This window comes from Elephas maximus, chromosome 5 (genome assembly GCF_024166365.1).
Source record: "Elephas maximus indicus isolate mEleMax1 chromosome 5, mEleMax1 primary haplotype, whole genome shotgun sequence".
Lineage (NCBI taxonomy): Eukaryota > Metazoa > Chordata > Mammalia > Proboscidea > Elephantidae > Elephas > Elephas maximus.
In genome coordinates, this window is record NC_064823.1 from 30,490,460 (window position 1) to 30,515,757 (window position 25,298).

A 25,298-nucleotide genomic window follows, 5' to 3' on the forward strand; every position below is an offset into this window, starting at 1 on the left:
ATGTCGGGTTTCTATGGGAACCCTGGTGGTGCAGTAGTTAAGCATTCGGCTACTGACGAAAAGGTTGGCAGTTCGAATCCACCATCCTCTCTTTGGAAATCCTATAGGGCAGTTCTACCCTGTCCTATAGGGTTGCTATGAGTCAGAATCAACTTGACAACAATGGGTTTGGAACGAGTTTTTTGGTCTTATATGAAGAATTATAATCAGCACCATCTGATAAGCATTATTAAATAGTCTAAATGGACCCAAACATCAATAGACTGAGTATAATTTAAAAAGAGGAGCTCTAATTGTGGAAGGATTGGGCATGATATCTTAAATCAACATTTTGTTTATAATAGCCCAGCCTATTCCTTAGTGATTCTTAGCACTAGAGGTTGGCTTGTGAGCATTTATCAATCTGAGACATGCTATGAGAAAAAGAATTAAGAAGTATGCAATGCAAGAAAGAGAACTACTTTTTTTTTTTTTTTAAGAAAAATGTAATTACATGGCACAAAAGGAAAACTAACCTAAATTAATGGAACTATATTTGAAATAAGAGCTATTTTGGATTTAGGAAAATTTTAGAATCTCAGCTTGTTTTGGTTTTGTTCTCTTAAAGACCAGTCCTGACTTCTGTTTCTGACTCAGAAGGATTCTAGAAGTACCAGCAAACCCACAAAAATTCCCTGGGTTTGAAAGGAAGCTGGAATTTTAGGTTCCTCCCTACAGCACTCACACAGTTTCTAAGAATACGGTTTTTCATCATTTGCCCTAAGGGCTGGAGGTTTGCTCTGCTCAGACTGAGGTTTTGTTCTTTCTGCTTTTGGAAAGTGATCACGCTTCTCAGGCAAGGGGATCAATTACTCTAAAAAGGCCAGGTTGCTGACCCTTTGTCATAGGACAGTGTTGGAGTGGAAGGAGTAGAGCAGCTGTGTGCTGAGCCATTCAGAGGTCAGCCAGGTTCTGTCAGCACCCCAACTGTTGCAGGTCTGAATTGGGGTAGTCTCGGGGGTAGGGTTGCCAACTGTTCCACTTCCTGCATGATAGGCCTACTTAAGCGTCAACTATCCCACTAGAACCTTGCTCAAGATACCAACTACCCTATTTTGAGAATATTATTTAATTTACAAGCATTTCCCCATAAGACTTTTTCATCATTAAGCACACCACACTTGTTCTGTTTAATAGTGGTCCTTTGAATTGAATACAATGCCTTTGTACTTGAATCTCAAAGCTGATGCTGAGTTTACTTTTTAAAATACTGAATGCTATCCTTAACCTGTCTTTTTGAATCCTGGCCTCAGCTTTTAGTACCCCTACAGCAATGCTTTGAAGACAAAGCAGAAAGAAAAATGGGCAAACAGGCTGGATAGTGAGGAATATAGACATATAAAACTTCAGTAAGAAGAAAAAAGTAAAGGAAAAAAAAAAAGTCTCAGTGAAACTCCTGGGGACAGATTCCTTAAGCCACTATGAGATTTAGCTCAATGCTGCTTCCACATTTTCTATGTTGGTTGTGGTAAAGTTCTCTTAAAATGGGATTCATATGAACAGAAAACACAGTTTAATTGTTGTGCATATGTGTGTGTTTCCACCTTGGAAGTTTTTGAAACAGTACCTTTTACTGAGCACCCATTATAATAATATTGATAGGTAACTTATGTTGAATGCTTCTTAACTATCAGGTATTATTCTGTAAGTAATAACACACTGATTCATTTAATCTTCATAAGAACCATGAGCTAGGCCTACTACCATCTCCAATTTACAACTGAGGCTTCTAAGGCACAGGGAGGCTGAATAACTTACCTCAAGTCTCCCAGCTAGCAAGAGGCAGACCTGGGATTCAGATGCATGCAATATGGCCCGCCAGTCCATGATCTTGAGCACTCCAAACATACATCTGTATGCTCAGTGTTTACATGCACTGTCTCACCTAAGAATACATGAATTTTGTTTAAGAAATGGTTGCCTTTTGCTTTCACTAAATAAAATCATGGCTTCTTAAAATTTAACTTAAAATTCTTGGGAACGTTTTTTCTGTGTTATTTTTATTCTAATTTGAGGGCTTTCTTCTCATCACCATCTCTTTTTCCTTAATTTATCTGGTGTAAATTAGTACAGATTTAATAATAGATTATACTAGTGGGTTGGAAGTGGTGGGTGTTTGTGGTCTTCAGTCTAGTGCATTGTGAATATTCAGTCAATGTTGTTTGTTGCTGACTCATGGCGACCCCATGTATGCAGAGTAGAACTGCTCTATAGGGTTTTCAAGGCTGTGACCTTTCAGAAGCCGATTGACAGGCTTATCTTCTGAGGTGCCTCCAGGTGGTTCTGTACTGCCAACCTTTTGGCTAGTAGTTGAGTTTGAACCACCTAGGGACCCAATAGTAAGCAGCAAAATGATGAGATTTGCCATACCATTTATGGAGTTGTAAGCAGTCAGTGAAAACCCTATAGACAGCAACAGTCCAATCCGCAGCCAATCAAGGGGATGACACAGGACCCGGCAGCATTTTGTTTCATCGTGCAAGTGATGGGCACGAGTCAGGGGCAGACTTGAGAGCAGCTAACAACATCACTTGGAGCTACCAAATCCTAAGAAGATTTTCCAATATTTCTCACTTTGATTTAGAAGGTTTAAACTAACTTTTGAATTATTCCTAAGAATAAAGCTTATTACCTCTGATAAACAGTGCCTTTCATCTGTGACTTGAGTCTTCTTGTGGTTAAGAGAGGCAGTGTGGCCTTGTGATTAGAGCATGGCTCTGTATCTTGACTGTTAAGCCTTGAGTCTTTGTCACTTTAGACAAGTTCCTTAACTTTTCTTTACCTCAATTTCCTCATTTGTAAATCAGGATGTTAAGAATGCTGATCCCAGAGTGTTTTGTGATGACTAAAAGAGATACTTGTGAAGTGCTTAGAGCGGTACCTAGCACGTAAAAATAGTAAGCCCCAAAATCCACTGCTGCCAATTCGCTTCTGACTCATAGCCACCCTATAGGACAGAGTAGAACTGCCTCATAGGGTCTCCAAAGCTGTAAATCTTTACAGAAGCAGACTGCCACATCTTTCTCCCCCTGAGCAGCTGGTGGACTCAAATCGCCAATATTTCTGTTAGCAGCCAAGTGCTTTAACCACTGTGCTACAGGGGCTCCTTAGCACATAGTAAGTCCCCCGTAATGTTCACCTCATTAGTATCTCTAATTTTAATTCAAGGCAATGAAGCTCTGCAAATACAATAAGTTTTTCGGGATGGGAATGTTCAAAACCCATGGTTAGATCCATTATACTATTTCCTCAGGAGATGTTTTCAAAATAACAATGTGACGTATTTAAACCTAAGGTGTAAAAATGTCCTTGCTGGGAAGTCTTTGATGGAAATAACTGTTGAGAAATTGTCCACTGAGGAGAGTCTGGAGCAGGAAAGGTTTGCTGCCTTAGGACCAAGATGAATATAGCTCAACTGGGAAAGACTCCAGGGAATGCTACGCATCAGCTACTTCTTATAGTTAGAAAGGCTCAAAACTTGTAACTCCCTCAGCATTTTTTGGTTTAGAATTATTCTTTTTGAAATGCCTGAAGTTGTTATTCACTTAGTAGCAAACCGAGCTGGATGCTGATCTACTAATTAATGAGAGAGTTCCTTGAATTTACACCTAGAATGGCATAATGCCATGGGGAGCACGTTCTTTTACGCAGAGACTTAGATTTGCTTTATTTTTTTAAATGACATTCAACCTATTCAACCTGAATTCAAAAATGAAAGAATTTTGGAAACTCACAGAAATTTACTTTCAAATTAATCTTTTTTAACTTATAAAACAGATGATGCTTTTTTTTCAGAGACTGATTTTTACTTCCAAAATACTGTCAGAGTGTCTGATTTATAAGCCATCTTATGAAAGTGGAGTCAAAGCCAGCTCCAAGGCACAAACTAAGTGGTCTCTGGGTGAATCAGTTTATTGGATATATTATTAACAGGCCCCAGGGTGGGATCCTGGGGTCTAATGAGACGGTGGACACCATGTGGTACTTATATGGAGAGCACGGGCTTGGATGTCAGACAAATATCTAGGTCTAACCCTTGCCCACTACTTATGAGCTTAATGATTCTTGGGTAAATTGTTTAGCCCCTCTGAGCTTGAGATACTTCGTATTTTTAAATGGAAATAACAGTATCTTCCTTTACAGGGTAGTTCTGAGGAGAGAACTGAAATCACGGTGTGATTGGTTAGGAGTGCAGGTTCCGAACTGTATCCAGAATCTACTACTTAACATTGTGTGATCTTGGGCAAGTTATTCAGCGTCTTTGTGCCTCAGGATCCCATCTATAACCTATAAAATGGAGAAGACGACAGGACCTATCTCATAGGGCAACTGAATAAAAGAAATAATCTATGAAAGATACTTGGCACAGTTCAAGACTCATCATTTGACCTCAATTAATGCTCGCTATTATTAGATCTTATGTAATTAACACAGTGCCTGGTATCTAGTAGAAACCTAATATATTAACCACCTCCTCTCCCACAACACCCACCCGCCTTTTCTTCAGGACCCATGAGGTTGTTTGAAGGGCTGTCACAGCTTCCATTCCCACCTATGTCATCTTGACTTGGACCATAATGCTTGACTCAGGGATTTTGGGTAGCTTTGAAAACTGATCGTTTCCGTAAATAAAACTATCAAAGATTACCTGACATAAAATGTCTCCTAAAGGAAAGAAAACAAAACAAAAACACTTCGATTTATGTTATTCACTTTCTAGAAGAAAATGTTTCTAAGTTCTAGAATGTGCACTTCTTTTAAACTCAGGGCCAGTTGCAATTCTTGGAAATTTTTTGTTCATGAGCAAACAATCTTTATCAAGGAGCTCAAGAAGTGAGAGCTGTGAAAACAAGATCCCTCCACAGCACGTTTGAATGTTATTATGAGTGTTATTATCAGATAGAAGGAGAAGCAGCCCATGTGGCACAGTGGTTAAGCACTCGGCTGCTAACCAAAAGGTCAGTGGTTTGAACCCACAAGCTGCTCCCAAGGAGGAAGATACGGCAGTCTGTTTTCGTAAAGATTACAGCCTTGGAAACCCTGTGAGGCAGTTCTACACTGTCCTATAGGGTCACTATGAGACAGAATCGACTCAACAGCAACAGGTTTTTAGAGAAAGGAGAGTAGGCTGGAAAGGAGGTCCATTGTAATACATTAATTGTTGTTGTTAGTTGTGTCAAATTGGCCTCCAACTCATGGAGACCCCATCTACCATTGTGATCCACAGAGTTCGTTGACTAATTTTCAGAAGTAGGTCACCAGGCCTTAGTCTGGAAGCTCTGCTGAAACCTGTTCAGCATCATCGCAACGTGCAAATACCACTAACAGATGGGTGGTGGCGGCACAAGAGATGCATTGGCTGGGAGTCAAACTTGGGTCCCCCACACAAAAGGCAAGAATTCCACCACTGAACCACGACTGCCCCCTATATTTTAATTAGGAACTAAAAAATGAAAACTTTAAAGGTTATGTGTGTATATATATATATATATATATATATATATATATATATATATATATATCAGTAACAAAAAAATGTTTTAAAACTGTGACCAAAAAACACACCTGTTACCATCAAGTCAATTCCAACTCACAGGGACCCTACAGAACAGAGTAGAACTGCCCCCATATACTTTCCAAGAAGTAGTTGGTGGATTCAAACTGCCAGCCTTTTAGTTAGCAGCGAGCTTTTTACCACTGCACCACCAGGGCTCCGTTTAAAATTGTAGGGCCCTGTAAAAGCCTAACTTTCTCCCCTTAAAAAGTTGTGCTTTATTAGCTTACAAACCTTTGATGAAATCAGGAGACAGAAATGTCTGACACAATTTGATGTTTTTTAATTAAATTCTTCACCATTTAGTGGCCTCTGAGTAGTAAGTTCTGTGATTTCCAAGTGCCAACTGATAATTTCGGGTACAATCCATCCTAGTGACATAGATTTTTGAAAGATTGCTGGACCTGATAAAATCAAGGAAAGGATGTTTCCGATGTGGGCTTCTCCAGAGGACTGGTTTTTATTGGCCTGATGCTCCATAGGGTGACCTATAATTTTTGTCCTTGTTTTTTAGAACGGTGGAGGGGCAGAGTTTGGCCTCTTTTGGCAATTTTCCTGATATTTGGGTCTTGTGGGAAATACTAGCCTGCTTTATGGCACAAGGCCAACTCTGGTGGGAAGTCTAGAGAAGAATTCAATTCTGCATTTTCCCAGAATACTTGTTGACAAACTCAACAGCACTGAAGTGTTACATGTGTCTTTGTGTCCCCCAGAGTCCAGTGATATGGGGACATGAGACCAGCAAGGGTCAGTGTTTCTGGGAAGATAATGTTGGTTCTTAGAATTTACATATTTTTCTCATGAATTTATACAATTTTTTTAAAACAAACTCTCCAACCCTCATTTTAGGAAGGCATAAATGCATACCCCACCTCTTCCCTCTGGAAGCATGTAGCTTTTCAGAAGACAATCACTTCTTTTTGATGACCATGACTTCAAATACCCTTCCTGCCAGGCTGGTGGTGACTCATGAAATAGCAACTGATTTCAGGGACGTTCCCTGAGACTGTGAGTTCCTGCACGTTCTCTGTTTTATAAGAGGATGAAATTAGACACAGAAAGGGGCTTTTATTTGATAGATTATATCAAAAGTCAGACACTAATTACCATGTATCTTCTTGTGCTCTCAAGAGACTTTACCATGAAATCGCCACACAGTCAGGATATTTGACACGCTGTTTGGCAGGAAGTGACCTTCAAAATTCTTTAACTTAGTAACTGCAAATAAGAAAATGGTCCCAGATATGTGAGTCCACACCCTTTAGATATAGACCACTTGTTCTTGACGTCTCAGATGTGACTCTTACTGCCAGGCTAGAATTTAGGCTGTTGATAATACTCAGCTGTTCTACAATACCTACTTCTTGAAAGAAGTCAGAGCTATCCAGAAGAGCTAAATAACCCTGGCTTGCTTTGAAGAACTATTTGTAACTCGGATTGGTTTTCCTAAGGTTAAAATGAGTTGCCTCTTGTGAAGATTAAATGAAAGAGTTCATGCAAAGGCTGGATACAGGTTTTCATTAACAGTCATACTAGATAATATTTTGAAATACAAACTTCTACATGCTCTAGAATGACAACCCAAATGTGTCTTATAAAACATATTCCTAAATATTTATGTCTTATACTATTGATGAATAGTCCAAATGCAGAAAACTGTGTTTTTCCCCTCCCTTAGAACAGAATGTGTCTATTATTGAAATATTAGAAGTAAAATTGTGTTCTAAGATTAAAGCAGCAATGCTCAGATTCCCAATTTTACCAGTTCTGTGTGATTCAATCTGTGATCCTGTAAGACCGAGAAAGATAACGAATGCTGTAGTTATATCTACATAGCAGCTTTCTTCCTAAAATCTCAAGTGTTGTGCATACTCCATATGGGCACAGCCTTACTACCAGGAAAAGAGGTTTGAGACATTATTAAGGGAAAGCTCATAGAAAGAGAGGTTTGCTTAAAGACTTGCAGTAAGTCAGTGACCGTGATGACATTTTAGTTTATGTTCCGGTGCTTGCAAACCATGCAGTGAATTCTTTGGGATAATGTACGCAGGCACCTAACATAACATAGGCCCTCAGTATATGATCATGGCTATTACGGTGATGATGTGCACTTAACTTCATAGGTGCTCTGCCTAGAAATTAAGCTAACAAAGGGCAAAGGAAGAGATAAGGTGCTAAAAACTATACAAAATTGCCTCCCCAAACCATACAACCAGTCAACCAATTGCCACCACAACAAAGCCAACAACACCCACATTGCACACGGTGACCAGTGGGAGGAAAGCTGATGTCATGAGTTCTAACTCTCCCATCTACCACACTGACATCACGTCCATAGTCCCAATGTGAATGGTACATAAAATTTAATCTGCATGCAAGCTCCCAGAGGGCTCCCTGATGGGGAAGAAGAGGCAAAGGAAATCCCTATTACTCCTGGGAGCTATCTTAGTCCTTCTCTCTCCTACTCCCCATATCCCTCAGGGTGAGGTCACACTCTCTGTTGTGGGTAGAGTTTTGGAAGAGTCCCATCCCTCTTCTATAAAGTGGGACTGTATGGTCCAAGCTAAGACCTATGCTACCAATTCTCAGTCTAAGCTGTAGATACTTTGCATGCGTGGCATGTCCCCTAGAAGCTTTTTGGGAACCCCAAACAGTCCCAAATGACTAGAAGACACAGTTATACTAGCTGTGTCTTTAGTCATCAACTCTAAATAGTGGCTCAGTCAAGATCACCACCTGTCTGACAGGAAATGGACTGAAAACACGTCTCATTCCTACATACCACAAACCACTGGACAACTGGGAATACTTCTGGGTCATTACCATACTCGTCTACATTTGAATGGATGATCTCAGATGGACTACCTGTGTATTCCATTATCTTTTCTCTAACACATGCCATGATTTACATGCTATGTTAAGAATTCAAAGGTATCAAAATTAGCTTTCTTGCTTCACCTCAAGAAGCCTTTTATGGTTGTTCTGTTTGAAAAGAATGCAAAATGCACAGCATTCAATGGACTTCCTTTGTGGAGAGCACTTAAAAAAATTCTGTTATATAATGGATAGATTGCTTTTTCCGTTATCCTGCATTAATCTTCCTAATTGATTTCCCAAAAGTCAACAACTAGTAGGCCGAGCTACATCCTGTGGTTGTGACCTTTAGGTAAATTGCTACCAAAGGCCATGGGAGATTTTCTAGAGAAAAGCATAAAAATCAGCCCCATTGTTCTGTAGGAAACTTCTCTTTGTCCGTTGTTTTAGAAGTACCTAAGGCTTGAATTTTTACAAGGTACAGAGAAATGGAAATACTCACAAAAGAAATTTCAGATATGATGGGAAGGAACATAAGAGAAATATCAGAGAAATGACCTAGGGCAGAACAGCTCACACAGGGAACGTTTAAAAAATACATACATTCAACAGATAAAGAAGACAGTAATATTTTAATAGGATAGTGAAAAATATAGCCGATTGACAGTGACAGCAGAAAAGGACAGGAATACAGATATTTTCAAAGAATTAAAGTGGTACCATGTACCTTCAAACCTGGCAAGTTTTTTAATGATAGGTCTCTAAAGATATTTCTTATATAGAGTAGATGGTTTTCCTTGGAGCTGTCATAAATTCTTTGTAGTTTTCTACATTAATTCATGTCAAATATTTTCCATGGCTGCTCAGATTCGGACTTAAAATAGATATGAACGAGGTCTTCACGTTTACTCTGAGTAACATTAATACCTTCACAGCCAGCTGGATGATGGCATGGTGTGTAACCAATCCAAATTTACAAGGTAACCTTGCCTGGGTCCTCCTGGTCCATCAAATATAAATAACAAAGCGAAGGTGCAAGAATAGAATTGAAAGGAAGAGTGGAAGAAGCAGTCACCAAAAGGCAAAACAAACATGAGAAAAAATCTGTGAGGTCACTCAGAAATGATGCTAGTAATTCTGTGTTCTCACCCTCCAGCCTCCACACACATGGGTTCCTTGTGCTTCACAATCAGCCCCTGTAGTCAGTAACCCTTCAGGCCCCAATCGTTTGGCTTCCCAAGGTACAGTAATAGTCATGCATATCTTAACAGGCATCCTGTTCACCTTTCCATATGCTACTCCCTGGTACTGTACTCTACCGCTTGCCTCAGCTGAGGAAAACAAACTAATGCTTTCATGGGCAATTGGAGATGTACTTACTCACTTAGTTCCTATGGAAGTGGAGGAGGAAGATGGGAATCAATCTCTGAGGATAACTGTCCTTCTTACCCTACCCCACTTACTTTAAACAAGTCTTCTGAAAAGAGTTAATACACATAAAACATCTGGCCAAAAACCTAATATATAATAACCAAGCTAGTTGCCATTGAGCCGCCTGCGACTCATGGCTACCCCGTGTGTGTCAGAGTAGAACTTTGCTCCACAGGGTTTTTAATGGCTGCTTTTCGGGAAGTCGATCACCAGGCCTTTCTTCTGAGGTGCCTCTCAGTGGACCAGAACTGCCAACCTTTAGGTTAGTAGCCCAGCACATTAACCATTTGTACCACCCAAGGGCTCTAATAGATAAGTGCTCAGTAATTATTAATACCCTCCTTCTTACCCACCTCTTACTAAACTACGTACATTGCAACAATCCTTAGGGTATCTTCTTGGCAATATCAAATAGGTGGCTGAGGTTGACAGACCAGAGCTGATCCCTGTACTTGACAAACTTCCTATTCCTTTAATACTAATAATTTGGACAAAGCACTATTTAAAAAAAGAAACCTTAGTCAAGGCATGTTATATTTTCACTACATTTGAACCTTTTCATCATAGGCACACAGATGTTATGTTATATAAAGGCTGCATCCTAATGTTTGGTAACACCTCATCACTGTCTGTCTTGTGGCTAACACATAAACCCTAAGGATCCTGCTTGCTTAATATAATGGCACATGTCTCTTTTGGGGTGCCCCCAAATTCTTTAAGTGTGCAAAGAAGTTAAATGTATTCTAAGTCAATCTGAGTTAGATTTTTGACTCATTAAAAATATTACGCTCCTTGGACCCAGATTGGGAGGTGACATATCTGAAATTAAGTAAATTAAGGACTGGCTAGGCATTCTTGGGGAGTCAAGTAACACTGCAAACAATTCATTTCAAGAAAAGTGGACACTCAGCTTCAGCTACTCGATTACTCTTCCACAATAGATGGTTTCCACACCTGAACTGCGACACCACTTTTCTTGGCTGAGAACTTCGGCCTTGGTGCCACAAAATATGGTGATGAGGCGGATTCTTGCTTTGGAGAGGTGGGAATGGCCACAGGCACTGGGGACGCGCTGACTGGTGAAGTGGCCTCTGCAAAGAAGGTAGGCTGAGAGCTGTAGGCTGGGACTGAGTACACCGACGAAGGCTGCACATTAGTAGGAGAGCTAGCATTCACTGGCCGGGGAGGAAGTGCTTGCTTCAAGGCTGGAGCTGAACTGATCTTGACTGCTGACTTTTTGGGGAGGCCATCCTTTGCATCTGGAGGTTGGAAAGTAAACAAGGATGCATTGAGCTGATATGGTTGGTGCTTCATCACATCCAAGGCATTGAGGGGTTTCTTGCCCTTTTTCTTGCTTGTTTTGGAGGGCTGAGGGGCTGAAGACTGGGACTTGGCAGCAGCCAGTGGGTAGGAGGGGGAGTGGATAGGGTTGTAGGCCACAGGAGGAGGTGCTCGGACATTGGAGGAATACTTCCAACTGGCCGGTAGAGACGGAGTGGGAGACTGAGCACGGGCAGCACGGGCCTGCACGGTATCTGAATCAACCACATACTTCTCCATTCTCGACTGCCTTTTGGCAAAGAGCTGGGCTCCTTTCCCACTCATTCCTGGAAGCTCATTGGATGGTCCCACTGCACCAGCATGAGCAGTGTTCACAGTCGGTGTGGGAGCTGTAGGCTTGGGTGTAACACTCTGACTGGCTACTGCTGCCTGTGGGCCTTTGAAGGGACCAGCCACGTGCACAGCACTTGTGGACCGGGCAGGAGGGTAAGAAGGCTGGGCTATTTTGATGGAGGAGACAACGGTGCCCTGGGATGGGTTTGACACGGGGAAGGCAGGAGGTTGGGTTGGAGCCACTCCTGGAGACCAGACTGGAGAAACTGGAGTTACTGGTTGGGAGGATGAGGACTTGACCGCAGGTTTTGGAGCAACAGGCGGTGGGGTCTTTTGTTTACCAGAGGAGCCTTGCATGAAATTGCAAGCCTCTGCCCCTAAGCTGAGGTAGTCTTCTTCGGGTCCAGAATCACCTCCAGCTCCAGTGCCCCGCTTGCCTTCTGAATTTTGAAGAAGCGACAAGAGTTCAGGATTTGGGCTTACTTTGGGCTCCTTGAAGGTGAACATGGGTTTTGTTGTGCTTCTCCTTTTGGCTTCCTGCAATATCCCTGTTCTTTTTGCTGGCACTGCAATCCTCTCGTCCCGGGAAGCTATTCGCTCAGATGAATCGTAAAAGGCTGGCTGGGACCATGGGGCAGGCTGAGGCCATGGAGGTGGCTGTGTTGGGCCAGCTGTTGGACTTGATACTCCTCTGGAGAAGGCTTCAGGTGGAGGAGTGACTGCAGAGTAAGGGGGAGGCGCAGGAAAGTCAGCAGTAGGACTCATCACATTTCGGGCTGGGGAGAAGGGAGTTGCTGGCTGGTTCACAGACCCTGGGAAAGGCTTTGCCGTCCTGTTCATAGGGATCATCCTCTGGGCCTCGGCTGTCTCAGGTGCCCCACTGAAGCCATTCTGTTGGGGTACATTGCCAAGGCCTTGGTTCACTTCGATGTAACTTCTGCTCACAGAACTCTGCGTTCTCACTGATTCTTCTTCTTTCCTTTGGTAGGAAGTCATGGTTCTCACACCGTCTGTCTGGGCAGCATCTGGTTCTCTGCGTGGCATTCCGCTCACCCTCTCCTCCTCTTTTTGGGCTGTGATCTGATCCATTCTCTCCCTCCTCTTAGCAAACATGAGGGCCCCCTTGCCGGTGGTGTCTGGCAGCATCTCCATCTTGTCCCCTCTGTTCAGTTTCTTTTCGATGTCCACCAGTCCAGAATCCCAGTCAAAGTTCACAACTTGTGTGTTGTCGTCAGCGTCAGACAATAACTCTTCATCCACCTCTGACTCGCTCGTGCCCAGAAATGCTACTTCACAGGTATCCTCTTTGTCGCCTTCTTCCTCCTCGTCTGCCTCTCGCTCAAGCTCTCCAGTACCGTAGCTGACTAGGGTGTATTTCCTGGCCCTTCGACGACGCTTCTTAAACATCAACACCCCCTTGGAGTTGGGGTTGGGGGCATCTGTTAGAAGGAGGGCAATACTTTTGCATTTAGATTTAGCTTCTTTCACCTGCTTTTCTGACAGGCTTTCGCTCCTTCTGAGACCTAGGGAAGATACCAAAACTATATTGAGTTGGTTAGTTCAGAGATGACTCCACAGCAAACCAGAAATTGACTTCCTTTTTGCTATAACTCTTTTTCTCTATCTAAGGGGAAAATGAGTATGGAAAAAACATTCTTATAATTGGGAACTGGATTTTGAAGGGATTCATTTCTCTTTCTTATTTCTTTTAAAATTTATACTCGTATAATAAATAGGTTTATAATAATATATAATTATAAATATGTAACATTATATAATATCCCATCTCATTTGTTTATGTAAATATGTTTTTATGTACTTATTAGACTGTTTAATACATTTGTTTCTCTACGGATCCTTATACTTTAACAATAAAATTGGCTAGTAAATGCCAGTTAATAGGGTGTAATTAAAATTAAAAAGGAAATAATTCAAGGACTTAATATTTTTGAAAAACAAGTTAAGGCACACCTTGTACTGTGAAGTAAAAGTAGATTTTTCATTTCTACATTGGGATAATAAAGTGTCAATATAAAACTGTTAGCAAGCATCTCCAGAAGGGAGGGGGGTCCCAAGAAAATTGTATTTACCTAAATGTTTTGATGTAAATTGACTTAGATATTTAGTTTCTTTTTTTCTTTTTACTTTCACATCCCTCCATAATCTTTGCATTCGTAGTTACCAAATTAATATAAGTTAAAAAACAGTGAATTAGTAATAACTGAAGGTACTAAATCAATAATTAGTCATAATTCAGGGCTCCAGTAATTCAGAATAGTAGGTCATTGTGAATACATTTAAGAAATTTTAGCTACAAATGGTCTAGACAAATTGGTTTCTAAACGTATTGCTGTCTTAGAAATATAATAGTAGTAGATAATAGCAGCAAACCAAAAAAAAAACAAACCAAACCCATTGCCATCAAGTCAACCCTGATTCATAGCGACCCTATGGGACAGAGTAGAACTGCCCCATAGGGTTTCGAAGGCTGTAAATTGTGGAAGCAGACTGCCACACCTTTCTCCCATGGAGCAGCTGGTGGGTTCAAACCGCCCAACTTTTGGTTAGCAGCCAAGTGCTTTACCCACTGTGCCACCAGGGTTCCTGAATTGCAGCAAGAGTAGTTGCAAATCTTGGGGAAATTTAAAAAATATATGATGACTAGGGACTATGTGCAAAAACTGATGCAGAAATTATAAAGTCATTTAAAACTACAGTTCAGCAGTTTTAAAAAATGTACTTAAAATTTTTATTACATGATTATTGCTATCAAAATAAATCGGTGGTAAATTAATTTATAACATCAGTTAATTATAATCATGGCTTCAATAATGGGCCTGATTCACAAATCGTTTTGCATTCCTCAAAATAGTTATAAAAAAATTTCAAAAAAAAAATTCCTTGAATATTTTAAAACAGAAAACTAGCTCTTTTTGTCACTGGGGGAAAAAAAATATCAGATTTGCTCATTTAAAAATATAATATAATCAAAGAAAATAATTGTATCACGAAATTTCAGATCCTCAATGGGTGATCAAGATTTTTAACAGAGAAAACGGTAAAAAATGTGGCCATTCCTAAATGTAATTGCTTTTCTGACTAGTGTTATACAACTTATTGTTAAACTGACAGTCACAGTTGCACAGTTGTTGCTAACTTCACTTGCCAAAACGTAAAATATGCGAATGCTCCTTTAAGGCACTTGTTTAATATGCTATAAATGTGAAGATGGCATACGGATGCTTAAAGTATAAGGAATGATTAAGAACACTTGTCAATAAAGCTACAAATGGTTATGCTAAAAATACGCTTTGAAAGGAATAACAATAGGCTAAGAGACTTCTTGCACTACTTGGAATCACCGAGTTCCTTGCTGTTGTGTATCAGTCGTACATCAAAGTGCCTTTGCCAGTCAGACTTTACATCCTCAAATGAAATTCCTGAATTTGTTTAAATACATATATATATATATATACACACATATATGTACACATGTGAGGAAATAACAAAAAGCATCAAAGCTAGCAGCAATCCTTCACCTCATGCTCCTTTCTGTCCTTGCTCCCCTGGGTAAAACAAAATCCCTAAACAGCCTTGAATTGAAATATATTTTTATGTTTGGGGACCCTGAAATGCCTCCACATAGATCTGGAGACTGACTTCTGTGTCTAGAAGGTAGATGAAACCCTTTGCCGTCTAGTGAAGACTCACAAAACTGAGAGGATCATGTAACCGCTCGGTATTACACGTGTCCTTGTCTGTCAAACTCACTTCTGCAAGCATCATCAAGCTGCACAATGAGTTTTTTCAAAACAAGGATCTGCTTTTAATATCAGTGGTGGAGGCTGTATTTTAAAGACACCTTTCGGTAGCCGACTCAACAGTTTTTGACATTTAAACTCAGAAATCCATGTGACTCTTTTAGGTTCTTTTAACATGGAACATTAAAATAGTCTAAAACAAATTTAAAAAGTCACGCTGACAGTATTATTTTCTTTAAAAGTTCCCATGCTTTGGGGGAAGGGGTAAAAAGAAGTTCATTAAAAACATTTGGATCTATTATCAAGTTCAACCATATTGCTTCCAATTCAGAAACTGGTATTCCCTATTATTATCTTGTGCATTAACTAAAATAAAGGAAAAAAAAAATAGGCAGTGAGAGACCTAAGACAAATCATAGAGTATAAATTTAGAAAAAATTTCATTTAGCAAAGCAGCAGCCAAACGCCCTAAGCTCCCGAGCCCCTTCCATAGCCCAGCCAAGTACTCCAGGAGGACTTACGTGCGTGCCGCGCTCTGTGCTTGTGAGGTCTGCTGTGATCCCTTTCCGAGCGTGGATCTTCCCCCTGCTCTGTGCCTTCTGATGAGACTGCAAAGAATACCAGAGAAGGAGGTGCTTCTGACTGCCCTCCTTCCACTGAAGAATCCACATACCCCTTTCCTGCCTGAAGCCTGCACCCTTCCGTCTTCTGCCTGTCAGAGCAGTCGAGGATCACTTCCACTCGGGGCAGTCCTGGGTCTCCTGCTTCCCTCCCTGGGATCACTCTCAACTCTTTGCTGCTGGAGATCTGAATTATCTTGCTGGACCTCAGAGAAGGGTCCCCTTTCTCATCAGTGGGGACTGAATTTATGTGGACGGTCTCATCATGTTGTAAATTAGTGTCCGCCTCAGGAGACTCAGATTTTTCAGCTCCCAGGGGAGCCACTTGTGGGGCACTAGTGGCTTTGGGTTCCTCCTGTGAAAGGGACAGTTGTAGCTCCACCATAGGCCCTGTTTCTGCCTTCTCCCTTAAGATAACCTCATCTGTCATGCATCCACTTTGGGAGGCAGGCATTTGGGGAGCCATCTGGTAACTCAGGACTGTTTCTTCTTTGATGTTCCCTGAACAATTGAGACCGCTTCCTTCGTCCTCAACGAGGGAAACGCCGCTCTTGACTGGGGCGACATAGAACTCTCTGTACTGGGTCTTTGTGGCCGGTCGAATTTGCAGGGTGGTGCTTTCCACGTACCCCTCATGTGTGAGGTGCTCATGGTTTTTGTTTTCAGTTTCAGAGATCAAAGTCTCATTTATTCCACTGGATGGTCTGCACACAGAAAAATAATTCCAGACAGTTAAATCAAAGTATGTTACACCTGCCAAAGAATTTCCTGACACTTTTATGATGTCTAATACACGACACAGTCAAAATATTTCCTCCTAAATTTCAACTGCAACATATTTAAAAGCAGAAATTGGCCATGTGTTCATATTATTATTTACCAATCTTCCAAATAAACTTTGCTTTAAAACGCAACAAAAAAGGCTTACAAAAGCTTATGAAACCTAAATCCATCCTCAAATTCAGCTTTTATTTTTAAAAGGCACATGATGTGCTCTATCTGTAAGTTATTTGGGTGTTTTTAAGAAGCCATGTTTGTTGCAATATGACAAAGCATTTCTACGTCTTATTGACTAACTCTTTGAATTCTGGTCTGGAGATTATAAAGTCCCATAAACACATTCAGCAACTTCATAACAGTCTTAGCATACAGATAATTCAAGTGATCCTTTTAGAGGCTGTACTTTCTTGAAAGGAATGAAATAGAAGCTGTTTTTAAAGCTCCACTGAGCATGTGTTTTGTAATAAGTGGACCCAAGCCCAGTACTCTTGTGTAAAGAGAAATCTTTTCCATGCTGCAATGAATCATTAAGTCATGGAGTATTTATAATCTCAGATCTCTCCCTTTCTCCTATTCGAACTCGTCTCTTGGAGCAGTTTCCTTTTAGGATCCCTGAAGTCAAACTGTTCCTTTATCTCTCAGCTAAGAAGCTACAGCTGCTCCCCACCATCCTTTGTTTTTGGCATTTCCAGTTAGGAGCCCTGCTGGTGCAGTGGTTAAGCATTCAGCTGCTAACCAAAAGGTTGGCAGTTCAAATCCACCAGCTGCTCCTTGGAAATACTATGGGGCAGTTGTACTCTGTCCTACAGGGTCGCTACGAGTCGGAATTGCCTTGATGACAATGGGTACTCCCAGTTGGTTTTGTGAATTTGGGTTTGGAAGAAAAGGAAATGTCAGTGTAGGGGTCAAGAACTTCTATCTGAAACTCTAATTTAAACTGTAAATGCTTTTGGAAGAGGACCATCATTTGTAGAATAGCTGTGGGAGATGGCTTACATTTATAAGTTTGTTTTTTTCTTTTTTTAGAAGCAGCAATGTCTGTCTCTGCTCCTATCCTCCTACCTCAAAATGTACCCTGACCAACGCATGAATCATCGGCCTAAGGGAGTGAGCCCTCACTTCTGTTCTACGTAGAGGAACTCACCTTAGAATTTATGTGGTAGCAGAATTTCAGACCAATGTTCAAAATATTTACTCCTAATTTGGCTTTTGACTACATTTTGCAAAAACAAAAAACACACGCAACAAAAAACTAAACAAAGCAAAAATCCGACGCTCAAATAAAAGGCAACTTTCCTTATGCAAGTAACCTGTAAAGATTCCTGGTAATATAGTATTTAAAAATCATAGATATTCCTCAAGGCATAGGTGATGACAACAAATTAGATCTTTCTTACATAAGAAATGTATGAATTTGAGGGTACCGAAAGGTCAGAGAGTTTTGATTTAGGAAGGCCTTGGAATGGAAGTGGATTAAATCACTTTGAATTATGTTAGCAATCAATTATGAAGCTGAGAAGAGAGCAGTCTGAATTCAATCCAGTCTTATAAACTGGAATACAGGCAAATGGACCAGATAAATGTTAACATTTCTTAAGTTACCAAAGTAGAAAATAGTCCATATACATGAATAATGTAGTGGTTAAGTGCTTGCTTTTTTTTTTAAGTGCTACAGCTGCTAACCAAAGGGTCGGCAGTTCAAATCCGCCAGGCACTCCTTGGAAACTCTATGGGACAGTTCTACTCTGTCCTGTAGGGTCGCTATGAGTCAGAATCAACTTGATGGCACTGGGTGTTGGTTTGGTGGGTAATGATCATTAAGGCACTAGAGAGAGTGGGGGCGGGGGCAGGGGTGAGGGCGAGGGTGAGGGCGAGGGTGAGGGCGAGGGTGAGTGCGAGGGTGAGGGCGAGGGCGAGGTTAAAGCTTTATACCTTAAAAAGCTCATTTCTTGTCAGTCTATGTACAGTACTCGATACCTCCACAGCTATGTGCCCTAATTACATTATCTTTTATTCTTCTATCTTACAATTTTACTGATATTTAAAATAAGAGGAAATGTTCAAAGATTCTTTTAAAATAGTTTTATCCCAGTTATCTCTGGGCAATAGCCCACCCACCCAAAAAAGGAATAGCCCAGGAAAAATAAAATGCTTGTTCTCTACTGATAGATGACAGTTATGAGAATGAATGAAATATTTAATTCTAGGAAACATTGTTCAGATATCCAGAGTGAAGACGGCAGTAATGATAATGATGATTGTCTTTGGGCTGATTTTAATTTGCAATTCCATTTTGAATACCACAAAAAATTTATTTTGCAAAAGGTCAAAATTAAATACTTAAGAGAAAAAAATAATGACCATGATTCTAGTAATAAAATAGCAGAAAATTAGTTTATTTATTAAAGTAAATATGTACCTAAGACTCAGATTTAAACCAACCAAAAAAAAAAAAGAAGATGCAAAGAAACCCAAACCTGTTGCATCAAGTGGATTCCAACTCATAGTGACCCTACACAACAGAGTAGAACTGCCCCATAAGTTTTCCAAAGAGCAGCTGATGGATTCGAACTGCCAACCTTTTGATTAGCAACCAAGCTGTTAATCACTGCACAGATTTAAATTAGCAAGGATTTTCTCATAAACAAGAACTGGATGTCCCAGATGATAAATGTATTCCAAAAAAGTTGGCCTCATTAAATCAGAAAAGACACTAACAAAGAAAATTCAGAAAAGGTGCTTCCCTCCAATTTGGGTATCATTAAATGTTTACAAAGATGGAAGCCTTCAAATACTTCAGAGATGTACAGCTGATCATAGCAAATACTGACTACACTTGTCATATTCCTGTTAGGTCCGTTTTAAAAACAAGTAACAGCTTCATAAATAAGTAGGAATTTAAGACCTTCAACATTGGACTCAGTGAGTAAATACATGGCTGGGAGAGCCTAACATAGATTTCCTCTATTTTCATAAGATGTTGACCATAGTCAGTTCATGTTTATATAAAAATGGAATCATACTACTGATTATCAGAAGAGTAATGTTGCAGGTAAGGAGTGCTGGTGGCGCAAAGGTTAAGCGCTCAGCTGCTAACCAAAAAGTTAGTGGTTAGAACCCACCCTGAGGCTCCGCAGGAGAAAGACGTAGTGATCAGCCTCTGTGTAGATGACATTAACAGGCAGTTCTACTCTATCACATGGAGTCACCATGAGTCGAAATTGACTTGATGGCATCCAACAGCAACAACAACAACAACGCTGCAGGTAGCATTTCTGCAGAGTTAAGGCAAGTCTCTGTAGCCTGGAGATGGCTTTGAGATTCTGTCGGAGATGTCCTCTGACATCCTCCTGAAGGCTGTTCTCTAGGAAGCCAGAGCTTTCCTTTCTGGATTCATTATAATGCAATGATCAGGGCCTCATTCGTAAAGCCAGTATGGACTGTACTGGGATTTGTACTGTAAACATGCTGATGTTAAGAGTTTTTTGTTGTTGCCCGCATTGTTTTTTCTTTTCATGTTTAAAGTCTACTTTTGCATTTTGAAATAATCAGGTAGGGAAGGTGGCATTTGGAGAGACTGAATTGACAAATGACTTGTACTGATAATCCAAAAATTTTATTCTAACCATCTGCTTCTGCTCATTCCTGAATACTGGTTTTAGTGGAAATCCTGGCAAAGAGGTTTTTTTTTTTTCCTTTTCCAAGGCATCATTTTTCTATGAAAAAATCATTGTACAGTGTAATAGTGTAGGATTTAAACATTTTTAATTCACCCGTGAATCTGAAAATTGTAATTAGTCATCCTGATCCACCACAAAATCTTGACCCATCAAAGAAGTATTAAATTACGCTCAATACGCTGAGCCTTCTAAACAACTAGTCTGAAATATTTTACTAAGATTTTCAAAGATGTGCTTGAAATAAAGATTTTCAAGTTAGTTCTCAATGAATCAGGATGTTCAACTGACGAGAACTGCCCATTCTTTAAACACTGCATTGTTGATGTTTAAGTATCGCTGTTCCTATCTATCAACATGAGAAAATATATATTCTGACAAATCTCTTGTACCTTTTGATGAGCATTTGGAGAGAGTCTGTTATACTTTCCATGAGCTTGATGACTTCAGGGTAGGTGAGGTCTGCACAAGGGTTGCCATTGATAGAGATCACTTCATCCCCCTCACAGAGCCCAGATCCAGAGGCTTTGCTCTGGCTTCGAATCTGAGTGGAGTAAAAAAGGAGGCAATAATTAGAATCATATAACTTGGCAAAAATCATACCACCATCTCTGAGAAACTTTTATCTGAGAGAGGTAAAGAGAACTTCAGGCTATAAAATCATCCCTAACGGTTTACTTTTTTTTTTGTTGTTGTTCAATTGAATTTTTTTCTTTTTGCAGTTTTTTTAATTGTGGGAAAAATATAAACACACATATATTAAATATTAGCCATTTCAATACTTTTTTTGCATGTGTAATTCCTTATTTTTGATTCACCCATTAACCTTTAAGACCATCTTCAACATTTCTCTCCTCTGTCTCTCTGTCACACATAATTTATTATTTCCCATAACCTCAAAATTTAATTTGTCATATTGTGATAAAATAGAAAAACAGAAAGTAAATTAATAGTAAATGAATCAGAAGAAAGAATAGAGAAAAAAAAGGGAAGACATCAAATGTTTGAATTGTTTGTACATTTAAAATAATTATTTCACATCAATTTTGACATTTGGCCCAATCAGAAAATGACTTCTTCCATAAAAAATAAATTTTAAAAGCCTCTCCCATTGCCAAGGTGAGTAGAGCACTGTGATTGTAAGACAGAGATGTGGGACAAAGTTTAGGGATAAACTGTAAAGCTTTATGAACAAGTCATCCCATTATAATGAGGAAAGCAGACAGCTAGGGTATTAGAGAGTACGTCAAAGGGGAAAAAAAATACTTATCTGAAATGAACTACAAAAGACTTGGTACTAGGCAAACTTTAGCAAAAATGCAGAGAGGGAGGGAGAGCTGCGTAAAAAATAAAAACAGCCTTGCTATAAGGACAGCATCATTCCAGCACAGACCAATGTGGAACAACTGGATAAACTCCTAGAAGAGAACCTTCAGACCACGGAAGAAGAGACAGAATAATGGCAGAAGGCTCCTGCCAGCTTCTTAGTGAGGAATAAGTAGGTGTTTATATCCCTTATAGTCTATGTTTTTCCTTGAGTTAGTTATGACAAACGTTGTGCTAGTTACTCTCCATCGACCCTTCCAGGTCATCCTCTGGTCAGCTTTCTTCTGGGAGGACTAATTTCTACAGAGTTAATCAGCTGGGCTCCCTTGTACTCTGGCTTCTGGTTGGATCTGGTCAATGGGAAGCACAAGTAAGAGATCTAAGAACAATGGATAGGAGAGATCAAGGTATGCTCTCCTTGTTGAACCTGCTGGACTATGGTTTGGCAATGGCTGTGTTCCTCCATCTAAAAAGTCACAACTCCTGTTAGTCCACTCCTCTCCCACTGCCTTAACTCCTTTTAGGTTCCAACAACCTATGCTTATCCTCTTGCATCTTCAGGCCTTAGGGTAATTATACCTTCCTGCTCTGAATCTCTGGGCGCGTCCCCATCTCTTGTTGATTCCTTCAATGCTGCCTTTAGTCCCTGCATTAAATTATCTTCAGTTACTTTTTTGATAATGCCATCTATTTCCTGTCACGAGGCTAAGTTACTGATGTGTTTAGACTTCATTTTTTAATGTGAGTTAAACAGTTCTCAAAAAGATCATACAATGAGATTTCAAATTAAAAAATACTAAGATACTATTCCAGATATTTTCTACCAAGGGTGCAGACCCTCTCTGGTTATTAAAATCGAGGTTCTGAATCCAGAGAGGTCAGAATCAGGCAATGGGCACTTCTTAAAAAGGTTTTCGGAGCCAGGCTCATTTCTGATTGGGGATGAACCATATTTCAGTTTATCTCTAATAGCTGCCAACTTAATTCCTGACTAGGTCTTAAATGATAATTAATATGCTAACTGATACAGGTTTAAAGTTTATATCTCCAAATGTGTTTACATTTGAGATGTTACTCTTGAAAATAAAGAATCCGTTTAAGACCCAATGTAATGATTCTCTTGTGAAATTAGAAGAGGTTCAATTCGTTTTAGTCTGGGAGAGTCCTTCCTTTTATTACCGTGAATAATCTATAGGAGACCTTCTCCTTTTCTGATAAATTAATCTCATTACCTTTTTGTGGAAGAACATACCTGTGTATTGCAAAATATCAAATGAAGTCAATATTTTCAATGGTATAATGAAGCAACAAAAACAATGAGGAAGAGAGTATGCACCTAATTTTGAAAAAATACATTTAACTGCCAAATATACTTGTTTTATCTTGCAAGAAATATTTAAAATAAAGGATCAAGAGAGAGTTATTAATAAGTTAAGGATAAAATGGTACCCAACAACAACATTTAATTAGGCTTAGAGTTATTTGTATACTTTTCATGTATTTAAATTTATTTTCTTTCATAAAATAAGATTTGGTCAATAATATAGTATATTTTTCTGCAGCATAAATCCATTCATTTAATGGGGTCAATTAGAACTCAAACTAGAAATTCATCCTTTGGAGGACCAAAGAGGTTATTATGTGAATAAAACAAATGTGTCATTATACTCCGTATCCCCCAAGACCCAGTCTCGAGTGGGGGTTCCCTTTATGAGCAATACGTTGTCTGAGTTTTAAGCAGCTCCATGGGTTTGTAGAGCTAAGATGAAATTCCGTCCTTGGAAAATAAACAAATCTCCAACTTAACAGAGCTGTCTATCATCCGAACTTGTGTTGCTTGATGGGAAAAATGCAGCTCATCATTATGCTTGTCAAGCAGAGCTTTCAATGGTATCCAGATAAGCAAAGGCATCATGGTAAGAGTTGTTAGCATTCCTTCAGAGCATACACTCTGAGGTCAACATTCAAAACCAACTCCTGTGAATGTGTTTTGCTGACCTTTACATTTGACTGATTAGCAGAGAACAGTTTCCCTTAAAGAACCGTGTTAAACACGCTGGTACTTTCCTTGCTACAAAAGTTTTTCTGGAAAACTAGTCTTTCTCCATTTTTAAGAAGATAACTAAACCAAATAAAGATGGTATGAGAGCGTCTAAAGGCCTACACAGATCCCTTGCAATCACCAACCACCAATATGGTTCTGTTCATAGGTGTATTATGGATGAACATTTATTAATGTTCATAAAATCCTGACCTTATATTGTGTATAAGTATATATTTTTATAATTTGTATAATTGTGCATTATTATGTATATGAGTACAGGAGCCTTGGTGGTGCAATTGTTAAGCGCTCAGCTGTTAACTGAAATGGTGGCAGTTCGAACCCACTAGTGGCAATCTACTTGGGTAAAGATTACAGCCTAGGAAGCCCTGTGAGGCAGTCACATAGGATTGCTATGAGTCAAAATCGACTCAACAGCACCTCACAGCATAACAGCAACATGTATAGGAGTAAAAATTCTAACTTCTGAAAATGTTCTTATTTGTGAAAATGAAATATGTTGTCAGTAACAAGGGGAAGTTGGTCACATAAATCATTACTATTGACAATTTCGAATCTAGGTCAGTGACCTGGGCTTCGATTGTGTGGCTCCGTTGCCTACTAGCTATCTGACTTTTAGATGAGTTATGATATCACCCTGAGCTTTAGTTTTCTAAAATGTAAAATTGAGACCAATTGATTTAAACTATCAAGATGGCTGGGGGTTGTGGCAGTTCAGTGGTAGAATTTTTGCCTTCCATGCAGGAGACCTGGTTCAATTCCTGCCAACGCAATTTAAGTGCAGCCACCACCCTTCTGTCAGTGGGGGCTTGTGTGTTGGCATCATGCTGAACAGGTTTTATCAATGCATTCAAAATAAAACAGACTAGGGAGAAAGGCCTGGCAGTCTACTCCCCAAAAATCAGCCATTGAAAACCCTCCGGATCACAATGGTCTGATTCCACTGTGTATGGGGTAACCACGAATCAGGGGCCGAATCGATGGCAGCTAACAACAACAACATCAAGATGGTTAACGACAATTAGAAAAAATGTGTAAAAGTCTCCTTGCACGATACACACACAGTACAGCTAGGTGCTCAAGAAAGGACTAGTTAATACAAATGCCTGTATTTCCTATGCGTATTCATACACAAACATATGTATTTGAAGGGATCATGCTAAATGAAAAGAAAAGATGTAAAATATTGGTGGTGCTTGTCTACTAGATATTTAAAAACATCTGGATTTATTTTCAATTTTTATCCAGATATTTGGCATTATCTCATCATAATCTAAGAGAATGTGTTATTTGCCTTTTCTTCAGTAAGTATACATTTCTTAACTGAAAAAAGGAAGAAGATAGGCCTGTTTATTATGCATCCCAGCATAAATAATACTACAAATAATTAAATATTAGCAGCGTGTTTTTATTGAGCTCTTACTATGCTAAATCTTTTATAGCCTTATATCATTTAATCCCTACAGTACCTCAGTGAGAATATGACTGCACTTCCATTTGTACATGTACCAGTGTATTGCCATTACTTTCATTTTATAGGTAAGGAAACTGAGACTCAGAAAAGTTAAGCATTTTGTCTAAAACCATACAGCTAAGACCAGAATTTGAACCGGGGGAGTC

At 39.7% G+C, this 25,298-nt stretch overlaps 1 protein-coding gene across 1 annotated transcript in view; it reads right to left on the reverse strand.

Moving 5' to 3' along the window:
• The window catches only part of SYNPO2 (synaptopodin 2), a 230,198-nt gene that overhangs the window by 33,363 nt on the left and 171,537 nt on the right, over positions 1 to 25,298 (reverse strand). Inside the window, exons 2-4 of the mRNA XM_049885419.1 lie at positions 20,683 to 20,834; positions 15,735 to 16,537; positions 10,793 to 12,975 (exon numbers count right to left, since the gene is read on the reverse strand). Of these exons, the coding sequence (XP_049741376.1) occupies positions 10,793 to 12,975; positions 15,735 to 16,537; positions 20,683 to 20,834 (3,138 nt within the window). The remainder of the gene's footprint in view (positions 1 to 10,792; positions 12,976 to 15,734; positions 16,538 to 20,682; positions 20,835 to 25,298) is intronic.